This window comes from Sorex fumeus, unplaced genomic scaffold (genome assembly GCF_029834395.1).
Source record: "Sorex fumeus unplaced genomic scaffold, SorFum_2.1 ptg000037l, whole genome shotgun sequence".
In the NCBI taxonomy this organism is placed as follows: Eukaryota; Metazoa; Chordata; class Mammalia; order Eulipotyphla; family Soricidae; genus Sorex; species Sorex fumeus.
This window is the reverse complement of record NW_026606094.1, coordinates 60,704,197-60,717,992: the sequence shown is the minus strand read 5'-3', so window position 1 is coordinate 60,717,992 and position 13,796 is coordinate 60,704,197. Positions and strand designations below refer to the sequence as shown.

The following is a 13,796-nucleotide window of genomic DNA, read 5'->3' as shown; positions in this document are numbered from 1 at the left end:
AAGGAAAAATAAGGCTGAGAAATGACTTCAAGATTTCTTCACACAGCAGCAGGTCAGATGGCCAGGAAAATGATCGCTATTTTTAGTAATATACCCTGAGGAGTGAGGACTAAAGTGGTCCTGCACTTGCTTTTGTTTCCAGAGTCCCTCAATTATCTTTGTCACTATACAATGACCAAGTTTTTACAAAACCTTGGGATTTTGTAAAATGCTCTCTGAATTTGGTGCATTTTCTTGCAGTGTAATCATACAATAATCAAGCATGAGTCATGCCATAGTAACTAAGCAATGAGAACCAAACACAAAGGAACTCAGAAAGTTTGCAATTGTCAAGAGCACATAAGGATAATGCAATTACTGAGAGCACAACTTCAATACCAGAGGACCACTGGGCTACTTCAACACCACAATAGCATTATTACACACAGCTTCAGGGACAAATGTAATAAGAAGGAGGGATTTTCTGATTTCATAATGTCCAAGGGAGTTTTCTCAAAAGTCAATCAAACCATTAGTATTCAGCAGGAATATGTTCAAGGTAACTAGTAGGTATTTGGAAAAAGGTATGCTAGACAACAGGCATTTAATAATTGGGAGATTAAAGTATTCCAGAATTTAAGCAATCATTTCACATTTGATAATTTGAATCAGAAGAGTATCTCAATATAACAGAATTTCAATGGTTTCCAAGATCTCTAAGATTCCACATTATCCTCAAGATTAGTTATTCCAAGTTTAGACTGAGTATCTTATATACAATCACATATCTAGGTGAATGTGTATATGTGTGAGCGTGTGTGTCCAAGTGTGTGTGTCTGTATAAGTGTGTGTGTATCTGTGTGTGCCACATACATGCACTGGCTCAAATCCAGTGTACCTAAGGTTTTCCTTAGAACTTGTATCAAAACCAAAGATTTGGGGCTATAGAGGTAGTGTAGGGTGTAAGACACTTGACTTGCATAAAACAATCCTGATTCAATTTCCTGTACCTCATATAGTACCATCTGTACTTTGACCACCACTAAGAATGATCCTTATGAACACAGCCAAGAGAAAGTCCTAAGTACAGCAGTTATGGAAAACAAACAAAAAGCAATTAGTGGCAAGATGATTCTTGTGTATCTAAAAGAAAACTTGTTTTTTGGGGGGAAAATATGAAGAATGAAACTAGTTCTCAAGAACAAAAAGAATGAGATTTTGTGAGCCAGTGCATGTATGTACCATACACAGACACACACACACACACTTATACAGACACACACACTTAGACTCACACATGCTCACACATATACACACTCATGTATTGTAGGCAGTATAAGAAAAGATATAGCCAATTTGATAAATTTGCCTCTCTTCAGTCTTCTCCAGCACTGATATACTTAGCCTAACCAATCTTCTTTCTCATGGCTTTGCTGACTCAAGCTGAATTTACCTCCACCTTTGTTGCCCTCAGCCAAATTAGGTCAATGTGTGAAGATGTTATCAAGAATTTACTGTATGACATCCACTGTTCTTTACATTGCTATAACTAAGCCATTAGGCTAAAGGCAGCAGTTGCTAGTCATTCCTGGGCAAATTTCTGAGCATTTCTTTGCTAAAGTAAGTGACTACAGCAAATGTTACCTGTGGATTTAGAGTAGCTGAGTAATGATTTTATGTGTTCAAAAGATAGTGAGTTATAGGCACAAACTAGGTCAGATTTAGCGGTGAATACTAGGGAGCATTTTAATTTACCTCTGGATCAAAAATTAAATACGCTTGTAAATGAGTAATAAGAACTGACTGACAACCACCACTGAATGGAGTTGACTTACATCCTGTTACCACACTCATCAAGCAGTAACTAGTTCTGTTTCAGAATTTGCTTCATTTGCCAGTAACCAGCCAATTTCTTTTTCTTGGGGGGGGGGTCACACCCCGTGATGCACAGGGATTACTACTCGCAGTGCTGGGGGGTGGGGAGTGGGGTAGTGTATCATATGGGATACTGGGGATCGAACCTGGGTGGGCCACGTGCAAGGCAAATGCCCTACCCACTGTGCTATTGCTCCAGATCCCAGTTTCTTAAAGCAGAAACTTAAGACTATTAAGAAAGAAGTGAAAAGGCCTATAAACCCCATCTAAAAAGCCAGTTTATTCTCTGCTTTCTAGAATGATTTTGCAACTCCTCAATTCTAAGAGTTTGCTGAAAATGAGCAACGTTTATTGTGGGGTGATAATTATTCTCTTTAGGGGGTCAAAAAAGTGAAGTTCACTCTTGAACTGATACAGACATACATGCTAGACACTAGGGGTTGCCTTTAAGATGCAGACTATGGCAAGTCCTAAAACAGTTTCTCTAGAACTCTTCTGCATGTACTTGCATTCCAACCTCCTAATTTAGCCATTCACCCTTAAATAAGACTCGCCCTTTTCTGAGTCCTCAGTTTCTTATCTGTAAAATGATATTAACACACATCATTATTTTATGAAACCATTAAGAATCCTGGATATAGTAGGTTGTTAAGTTGTAAAATCGTATTAGCTAAAAATACATAAATAAAATCTGCATGTAGAAAAATATTCCCTAAAACATTGCAACATTAGTGCTTTGAAATAGACCTAGATTATGTTGTTCTAACATGGCTTAGTACTCAGTTCTCCAAGATGATAGCTTGTTACTGGTAAGGGTTAACTTTAAATAGATTGCAGGTTACAGGGTATGTTCTAATCATCCACAAAAATGTAGGCATTTTTCTTCATATGTTGCTATATTCAAACAAATTTGTCCTTGAAATGTGGTATAAATATCCCCGGTCAAAAAGGCTTTGTTAATTATTGAAGACAAAAATGGCCCCAGGGAATTCTCAAATAAAATCTCCCACAATGCTAAGCACATTGTGAAGTTTATGCCATTTCACCAAGGATATACTATATATGCATATTCAAGTCTACCGAAAATTGAAATCTACTGATTAACTATTAAAATCTCTAGTATTACCTTTTTACACCAGCTAAATCAAATTCTAACAGAGCAAGCTTCATGAACATACAATTTGTGCATTCTTATGGGATGTTACAATTAGAAAGTCCTTGCAAATCATTTAATTTTCAGTTGTCACCATCTGAAAATTCTTCATAATTTTTGAAAAAAGGAGTCTGCAATTTCATTTGGCAGAAAGCCCTACAAATTTTGTAGCCAGTATTAATGTCTATTATAATATTTATTGAAAACAGCTCTAAACTTCTGTTTAAGAATAGAAAAATAAAAGGAAATATTTTGATTACATACATTTTAAACAGAAGAGATATTTTAAGAAATAAAATTAAATTCATGTTATTTAAAGGCAGTAAATAAACTCATACTTACCCCAAGTCCACCACAAGGTAATGAAGAAAAAATTTTTTGAGAGGCATCACCTATACAGAAAAAAGGCATGAAAAATATGTAAATTAGAAATATAATTTTTAAATTATTGTTTATTAGCATATGATGATATCTTCTATTTAAAATGTAATTAAAAGGTGCCTTTCAAGGTGGCAGACTGGGGATGGGGTGAGGTAGAAGGAAGGAGAGGGAAACTGGGAATATTTGTGGAGAGAAGTTGACACTGGTGACCGGATCTGTGATGAAACACTGTATGTCAAAAATTTAAGTATGAATAACTTTGTAACTCATGATGCCTAATAAAATGAAAAAAAATTAAAACAAATTTAAAAAGGTAACTGATAAAATTTACATATATAAAAACGAAATTAGTGAATATTAACATTATAGCATAAGCTATCTATTTATTCATGTAAAGAACATATACTTATGTAATTTGATTTATGAGATATTTTTAATGGCCCTTTTTATTATATATCAAAATTTTAACTTATAACCATACTAATTATATTACCTATTTACTTCTAATGTGCTCTTTTGAGTCACAAGTGTATGAAATACTCCATCACTTTACATTTTTCCAAATATTGAAACATCTATTCAAATATATATTTCTTTTTTGTTGTTTTTTCTTTTGGGGCAACACCCAGGAGTGCTTAGGGTTACTCGTTGCTCTACACTCAGGAATTTCTCCTGGTGGTGCTTGGGGAACCATGTGGGACTCCGAGGGCCAAACACTGGTCAAGCATGAGCAAGACTAACACCTTACCCACAGTAATATTTCTCCAGTCCCAAAATATATTTTTATTCTTAACAACTACTTCACATATATGGCTAAGATCAAGTATACCCCAGAAGTCTCTCCAATATTCAAAATATTTTAAAACAAACCAGGAACACATGAAAAGGATAACCCATTAATATTTCCATTTGGGATTTAAATAATATGAATATAAACAGATAATTGTAAAGTATAGTTTATCAAAATCTCACTCATGACCGTTCCTTAGAATGTATATTCATGGGATATTTAGCAACCATCTTGTATAGTCTCAATTCTATTCCTACATTATCTCTTAGATAAATAGAACACAGAGGTAACTACTTCTAAACATCTCAGATTAAAATCTGACTTACAGATTTAATTAAAGGAAAGGGCAGTGAAGATTGCTACATCATAGTCTAAGGATTCATCAATGACTCAGGTCACTCAGGAGATCAATGGTGTAACCAGGCACAAACCTCCTTATTACCTACTCCAACTCATTTGTTCCATTGATGATGAATAAAATAATTGATTATAAAAATTAAAAACAGGTTTGTGCTGGAATTCAAATGACACATCAGTAAAGATCTAAATATATTTTACTGTCACTGAAGACAGTTTATTTTGAAAACAATGAATTGCGTGACTTGATTTGCAAATGTAATCACTAACAGATGTAAAATGATAAAGAAAAATGCAACTGAAAATTTTTGAGAAATCTCTCTATTTATAAAAATATTCTCTTGGACAAAAAAATTAAGGAGTAAAATAAAAGGAAAATATTAAAAGTAGAATACTGATACCGCAAAAAAAAAGTTTGACCCAAGATATGTGTATAGCTTGAGAAGACATAGAGTTTACTTAAGTTATTCCTCTTAGCAAAGATATTTCTGCATCTCTGAATATTTTTAAAGGAGGCATTTAAAAGTAACATGTGAAAGTAAGATATGGATGCACATTTTAATGTCTAAACTTTTCATTTCATAGTCAATTAAAAGGTATAAAAACAATATTTGAACATAATAAAACAACTTTAATAAAAAATTAATAAACTCTTAAAGAATTGGAAAATAATTTATATGCTGCCTAAGGACATTTTATTTAATGATTCTCACAATACAAATAGTGATTTTAAATTTATTGTATATGAAAAAATAATAGAACTAAATGGACTTAATTTTTTTATAATGTTTTATTTATTGCCTTATCTTTGGCCTGAGGTCTCCCTAGCTATAAGATAATAAAAATCTTAGAAATATCAAGAAGAATATTAATATGAAGAAAATCTTGCATCAGAAAGACTTGGAGAGACTGTTATTGCAGTTTCATTTCACAGACTATTTATTTATTTATTTTATTGAATCACCCTGAGAGAGTTACAAGCTTTCATGTTTGGGTTACAGTCACACAATGATCAAACACCCATCCCTCCACCAGTGTTTACAGGCCATTTAAAGAGATAAATATTGACCATTTTCAAATGTAGTTATTTTATATGCTATCAATGTCTCTCAAGTTACAAAAATCTATATTTCTGATAATAATGAACTTTTGCTTAAATTAGTCATTTTAAATCTAGAATATAGTAATAAATTAGTATCAAGTCAACTCAGAAAATTTACAAAAAAAAATTATTTTCATCAATCTGGATTTCCACTGGCACAAATCTACATCTTTGGGGAGAGAAATCTGGAGAGACAGAGAATTAAATACAAGTGAAAGAAGGGGATTAGAGGGTAAAATCTATACTGAGTTATGAATTTTGCTCTACCTAAAAAATGGTTTTATAACAATGGTTTTACATTCACACAAGTAGCGTTAATTTGGTCTTTTAAGCTAAAGTAAATCAGCCGCAAGAACTTAAATTTTATTTAAAAATATGAAAATTTAATTTTCAAAAGAATAGCACCGTAGCACTGTAGCACTGTCCTCTCGTTGTTCATCGATTTGCTTGAGCGGGCACCAGTAACGTCTCACAACAAATTGTGACACTTGTTGTTACTGTTTTTGGTCTATCGAGTATGTCACGGGTAGCTTGCCAGGCTTTGCCATGCAGGCGAGATACTCTTGGTAGTTTGCCAGGCTCTCCGAGAGGGGCTGAGATATTGAACCTGGGTCGGCCGCAGGCAAGGCAGATGCCCTACCCACTGTGCTATCGTTCCAGCCCTTTAAAAGAATAAAATTGTTTAATTAGTACTTGACTTTTAAAGTCAATTAAACGTCTGGATATATGGGAGAAAGAGAGTAGTTGAGAAAAGTAATGAAAAAAATTTAGTGTTTTCCTTGTAAGATTTAACAGAATGAAGAATGTCTGATTATATTTATTTCTCATTGGATACTCAAACTAATGATTACTTGGGACAAGAAATGAGTGCTGTAAAGTGATAAGCGTGATAACCTTTCAGTACCTGTATTGCAAACAATAATGCCAAGACACAGAGAGAAAGAGAAAGGGGGGGAAATAAAGAAGAAAGAAAGAAAGAAAGAAAGAAAGAAAGAAAGAAAGAAAGAAAGAAAGAAAGAAAGAAAGAAAGAAAGAAAGAATAAAAGAGCCTGCCATAGAGGTAGGCTACAGGGAATGGGGTGGGAGGGAAACTGGGAACATTGGTGAAGGGACAGGTGATGTAACATTGTATGACTGAAACCCAATCATGAACAACTCTGTAACTGTGTATCTCATGGTGATTAGGTTGTTTTCAAAAGTACTTTATGTAAAGTATCCCTGCATGCAAACACATATGTCTCAACAGAAAAGAATACAAAGGTTTCATTGATTCACTCCTGTATTAATATATACTTTTGTTCCTACTATATAAATTGCATTCCAGTCTCAAATTTTAGCAATCCGTTTCTTACAAAACAAACAAAAACAAACACTGCCCTCCCATTGTTCATTGATTTGCTCCAGTGGGCCCAGTAACGTCTCCATTTTGAGACTTGTTGTTACTGTGTTTGGCATATTAAATACTCACGGGTAGCACGCCAGGCTTTGCCATGCGGGCAAGAAACCCTTGGTAGTTTGCCGAGAGGGGCAGAGAAATAATTGAACCCGGCTCTGCTGGCTGGCTGTGTGCAAGGCAAATGCCCTACTGTTGTGCTATCACTCCAGCCCCTGTTTCTTACTAATTGGGAAAACTTGATATCCTACTCTTTATATTAATTTCCCCCCAAACTACCACTTCATACCCTGCACACATAGATACACACATAGATTTACCCATGGATCTTTACTTCATATAAGCTACCCAATTACTTAGGAATGACTGTCATTCATTTTTATGAAGGCAGATTGTAGGGATCGAAGAGAATATAGCAGGTAAGACATTTGCCTTGCTTGCTGCTGACCCAGGTTCAATCCCGGTGCCTGTATATTCCCCACCAAGATCATCAGGTCTGATCAGTAAACAGTCAAAGGTCAATCCTGAGCACCACCAGTTGTGGCTCCCAAACCAAAAAGAAATAAACACAAATGTCATATAGTGCACAACTATGAATTTCCCCTTATAATTGCTTTCTAAGGTAACTGCCTACTATATCCTTCACCTTTTTTTATTTGTTTAGGACTATTTAACATAGAGGCATTTTGAAACAATCTAGAATTAGTTAAGGATCCACTAAGTTGGAACAGAAATAATAATAGGTTTATAAAGGAAAAGGGAAAAGAACTCAAATGCCTTTTGTAGTCACAATACTAAAAACATGACCCTTTTGGCATACGTTGTTGTCCTGGGTTCATAATAAACTTAATACAACTTTTTCTATTTAAAAAAGCTTTTATAAAAAAAGACATTTTTCCAAACTCTATCTTTTTGTCCAATGAAAATTACACAAAACTGCAATATAAACGTAATTTTTAAATATAAGGGCAAAACTTTTAAAATCACACATTAACTAAAATTAGTTTATTAGCATTCAGTCATCTACTATGAAATTTTATCAGTAAGACATGCAATAAGTATTGCACTAAGATGTAAAATGCAATTTCACTATAAAGTGTAGCATTTTTAGCTATATTTGGAAGGGAATTCATTTTAACTTTTACTACGCCCTTTGTCTATTAAAAATATTTTTATAAAGAATGGAAAAACATAAAGCAAACGGGAGAGGTGAAAATTTTTCATCACATTATTTTTTTCTTTCAGTGGAAAACTGTGAGCAAACTGAACAAAACATTTACTCCTGTAAGCTAAAACAGCAAACCAATGTTCTAAAATCAATTTAAATGCAAATATCATAGATCATGCATTATTTTCCTAATGTAAAAGTTTTTACATTGCTCTCTCTCATAAATGACTAATTCCACAGAGTGTTATTATTTGGAACAACTAGTTTGGGGTCACGTGTTTTGTCAAGGGTTTTCAACTAATGCCCGCATTGACTACTGATAATGCTGGGATGTTTTATTTTCGGTAGAATGGACACCTGTACACACCTAGGAGCGTCCGGGGATCCTGCTTCTGCCCATCCAGGGCATTGGTGCCATATAACAGTGAATGATGTTCAGAATGAACAAGCTGTATTTCCTCCAGGCTGGCTTTTCGACCTTGAATTCGCTGAAAGAAAATATATATAACTACAGTGCTTCAATGAAAACATTTTGAAGAAAATAAGATGCCATGCCACATTCAAGATTAACAATAGGCTATGTTTCAACACATAAGGAACGAGGCAGAGATTTGATTATAAAAATGTCATACCACTATATAGCAAATGATTGCTGCAATGTTCACCTTTAAAAGATTGTTTTTACCTAACTGGGCAATTGATTTAAATTATATTCTTTTAAAAAGAAGAGAAATGTGCAACAGAAATTTATGGTCAAGTCCTCTGTAAAAACATTGGCTTAAAAACTAATCGAGGTACTGCTTTCCTGAGAAGCAAATTAATTCAAATATTATTTTACACTTACCCAAAGAAGCAATTAACATAAATTTTATTGTTTCTTGAAGAAATAGATGTAAATACATTTTAAAATATTTGCTTAAATACCAAACATTAATCACTTCACCCATATATTCCTCACAGTAATGTTACTTAGACCAACAATATTCAAAGTGTATCCTGTGATTCCTAAGCATAGAGCCACAAAGAAGCCCAAAGCACAGTCAGGTGTGGCTCAAACTCCACAACCCAAAATGTGTCCAAAATACCAGTAACAGGAACTATTAGGGAATGGCCCATGAAGAGATCTATAGAAAAATTCAAGGTGCTATAACTTTTATAATCTTTAGTAAACTATATTCTATGTTCATTTAATTAAATACAGTCTATATGTATCATATTTTATATTTGCAGTATGTTATTTTAATATCTTTTACAGAAACATTAGCCTGTGACAAACCGGACATTAAACACAATAACTTGTTTAATCTTAAAGACATCATTGGAGATATCTCCACTCACTCCATATTTTTACACACATGTTAGGCAGAGAGTTTCATTTTAACTAACAAAGTGATCCTTTAACACAGACAAAAATTGAACATTAACATGAACCTCAGTCATGGTGGAGAAGTGATGGGGTTACTGAAGCTGGTTGGGGGGAAATGGGGGTCCCAGAGACAGTGATGGAGGGAAACAGATATAGAGGTGGAGGGAAATAGACACTCTGGTGGGGGCTGTGGTATTGGAATATTGTATTCATGATACTTAATATTGACAGTATTATAAAACGTTAAATCATATTTTTAAAAAGCAAACGCCTCAGTCAATATAGAAAGCATTCTTCAGGACACATCTCTCAGAACTGAGCAACAATAAGTCCAATATTGGTGTATGAAGATAAGTAGCCTCAACTTTGGAAATGGATGTGTTTCCTAAAATTACTCAAGCAGTACTAATGTTTCACTTAAAATGTGTCCCGACAAAGTATGTCTATGGGAATATATGCAGAACGAAAATGAAATTTATAGAGCATCTACTCAGAGAATCCTGTCTTTTTGAATGCCTAGTAATAAAGTTAGTAGTTGAAAACAGAATTATCAGTTGATAACATTGTCTCAGGGCCAGACCCAATTCCACTTTCAGCCTCCGTAGTTTAATAAGTTGATGCCAAAGTATACCACTGGTGGTTCACACTTGATTGTGCCTCTAATTCACAGATTGCTGCACTGATTCCAGAGCATTAAGGCAATGTGGCTGCTGTCGATGAAAGTCACTGAACAGCCAAACAAAAAATTCCTTCCATACACTGACACTTTTTAGGGTCATGTTGGATACAGGGAAGAATTGTGCCTGTCAATAAAAAAATAAGTGATCATGTAACAGTGATAGAGGAATGAGTGGATACCAGGGAGGTGACAGGAATGTGATGGAAATGATGCAAAACAGAAATTTATTGACACTGTGGAAGAATATGCAAAATAAACAGAGCAGAGTTTTCTCTCATGCCACTGCAACTCTCAATTTTTATACTAATATTTAACATACTGTACATTATCTAACCTAATGTAAATTTCTAGGAACAATATGTTTTAGAAAAAGTATTCCCAGGCAGCTATAATAAGAATATGGATGCCATTAAAGACAAAATCAAAAGCATGAATGATTATTTGATAAGCCATTATTCTGATCAATAAAAGAACATGTTGTTTACCTAAGAGACTTGTTAATAAACACTGAATTTTGTATTGTTTCTGTAAAATCAGAACGACAAAAGAAAAGAATAACAAGTCAGATAAAATTAGTAAAATTAATGTCTAAACCTATATGAAAGGAAATTATTTTTGACTTCTAAGATTTCAGTTGGCATAAAATTCCCTAAGATAAATTGTGTCAAATCCATAGTCTGAGTCATCTAAAATTGAAATGATCCAAGCACTGTAAACCAGACTGTTGCAATCAGCCTGAGTCTGGAAAAATAATGAATATCAAGAAACAACAGAGCTTCCAGCTTTCATTTCTATAAAATCCATACCCACTAACATTATATACAGTGTATCATATAAACAATATCTTAAAACAATATTAGGTCAACAGCTAACAGCCTGACATGTACTACAGTTACTATCAAAAAGCTTCATTTGAACTTCTCCTTTCTCCATTTCTATGATTTTTTTCAGTTACAGATAGAATCTTTCCTTGCATATATTAATACCATTAGCATACATCTTTGTATTCATATTAGTCATATAGATTTAAATACCACACATCCCATACCTATCTAAAGTATTTTCTCATTTTTACAAATATCACTTGCATTATGGTTGAATTTTCAAGCATATACTTGAAAAATAATCTGCTAACAAGAATCAATTACAGACAGTATTTCAAATGGTGATAAATTATAAGACACCTGCTAGATCTCAGTCATCCCCTTGAGAAATAAAGGTCAACTAATAGTAAGGGGAAAGCATATGGTACAGTCTATCTAGCATTTAATTATTTTAAGAGTATTCCATTCTACTTTGTACTCTCCCTATAACTAGTAAAATGTAAATAATAAATTTTCACCTTAAAATGTTTCCCCATTTGCTCTCCTTCTTTCTGACTCCCAGGAAGCATTTAATAAATCTTTTTCTTTTTTATTTAAAAAATTCTTAAACAAATTATTTCACAAATGGTGCATCTTTTGTCGAAACAATGAATCTAATCAAAGTAGATAGAGTGTTAACTAGAATTCATCTGCCTCACAGGCATTGGGAGGGTTGGGAGAGGGGCGATTTATTGGGTTCTTTGAGGTGAAAAATAAGTACTGGTGAAGGGAAATGAGTTTGATAATTGCATGATTGAGACTTAAACCTGAACACTTTGTAACTTTTCCCACAGTGATTCAATGAATAAATAAATAAATTTTAAAAAATGTAAAAAAAAATTTCTTTAAGTAAGTCAATGGCATAAAGAATATACTTATAGTAGACTCACCTCCATCACAAATATGGCTGCTGAGAATAAGAGCAGTGCTCTTACTTTACAGAAAAAGAGCAGTGAAAACGAATTCATATGTAAAATGTTTCCACCTGAAGAAAGGATGTGGAGAAAGCATGTTTTGAGATTTATTTCTCACTGGGCCCTACTAAGGGAATTTGGTGCATGACTAAGCCAAAAATTCTGAAATGGCAACAGCTTTCCTCCTTTTTCTTGCATAGGATTTCCAGTGGAGCTCCAGTTTGCTTCACTTTTATCAGATGTCTTAAGCTATCACATTTCACTTTTTTCTCACAGACTGAAGTTGCCAGGTCTCATTTTGAAGCTTTATCACTGGCAATTTATTGTTACTTGTTTATGCTTGAATATATATCCATTTTTTAAATTTAATTCTTTCTCAAACTTTCTATATCCTGTGTACCTTTTATACTCTCATTTCTCTTTCATGAGGCTCAAAGATCAGCTGCATAATGAGTCACAAAATAGAGTAAAGTGCTCAGATATTTATAATTTGGAAAGACACTGATTTCTGTTCTCAAAGAATCTTGGTCTGCATGATGTCTATTTAACATTATTCTGCTATTCTAACTAAGAGATTTTGGAAAATTCTGAATATATTGAGTCATTCAATGTTTATAAGGAATGACATTCATCTATGGAGTTCTCACTTATTATCCAAACAAGGAGCGATAGCACAGTGGTAGGGCGTTTGCCTTGCACACAGCCAGCCCAGCCGAGCTGGGTTCGATTCCTCTGCTCCTCTCAGAGAGCCCGACAAGCTACTGAGAGTATCTCGCCCACATGGCAAAGCCTAGCAAGCTGCTCGTGATGTATTCAATATGCCAAACACAGTAACAACAAGTCTCAAAATGGAGACGTTACTGGGCCTGCTCAAACAAATCGATGAACAACGGGAGGACAGTGCTACTAGGACTTAAATAATTTACCAATACAGGCCTTGAGAAGGAAGTTATTTTTCTTCTTTCCCTTGTCCAGTAAAGAAACTGCAATGTAGACTTTCTCATCACTGCATTGCCATTTTGAGCAGTGGCCAGTACTCAAGAAATGACAGTAAAAATGGCCAAATGAGCTCCATCTCCCTTTCCTGTGTGAAGAACCTGAGGAAAATTATCTTACTTAGTTCAAACCTCCAAACAGTCTCCATTTGAGTTTGAAGTTAAAGCAGGTTGTTTAAAATGACCACATCATTGAGCCTCACAACACACCATGGTTCTTTCCTAAAGAAATAGTCTTTCTGAAACAAAGCCCCTTAATGCAGCCTGATTATAGATGGAATGTACAGAACATGATCTACAAAGTCATACTGTGACAGGATAAACTGCAGCCTACCCACACCCACCCACACACAGAGCACACACACGGTATAGATTCATTTTTTTTCTGCCAAGGAGCAGGGTAAAAAGGAAACAGTTCTATTCCTTCCCCTCCTGTGTTCAAAGCCTGGATTGAGGCCAGTGTCCTAATCAGTTCTCATTGGCCCTGGAGGAATCAGAACCTTTTGTAAAATATAATAAAGGGCATAAAATCATGATAAAATGCATGAAAAAGCAGTGCCTTTGGTTAGGGAACTAGAAATAATTTAGCAGAACAGATGGATTGCATTGGTTTGGTATTATTGAGGACATGAAAGGGCTCATTTTGTGGCAGTTCCAAACTAAGAGAAAATGTCCAACTTATACTTGACAAGTCAAAGTACCTGCCTTGCCGGGGGAAACCCCATTTTCTTTAATCATTTTTAACGTGGTGACATCTCAGGCATGAATTTTCACTGAAATG

The 13,796-nt window shown here is 34.4% G+C and overlaps 1 protein-coding gene across 1 annotated transcript in view; it reads right to left on the bottom strand.

Moving 5' to 3' along the window:
* Window positions 1-13,796, bottom strand: part of HDAC9 (histone deacetylase 9) — a 1,023,935-nt gene that overhangs the window by 261,864 nt on the left and 748,275 nt on the right. Inside the window, exons 16-17 of the mRNA XM_056118063.1 lie at window positions 8,566-8,686; window positions 3,350-3,399 (exon numbers count right to left, since the gene is read on the bottom strand). Of these exons, the coding sequence (XP_055974038.1) occupies window positions 3,350-3,399; window positions 8,566-8,686 (171 nt within the window). The remainder of the gene's footprint in view (window positions 1-3,349; window positions 3,400-8,565; window positions 8,687-13,796) is intronic.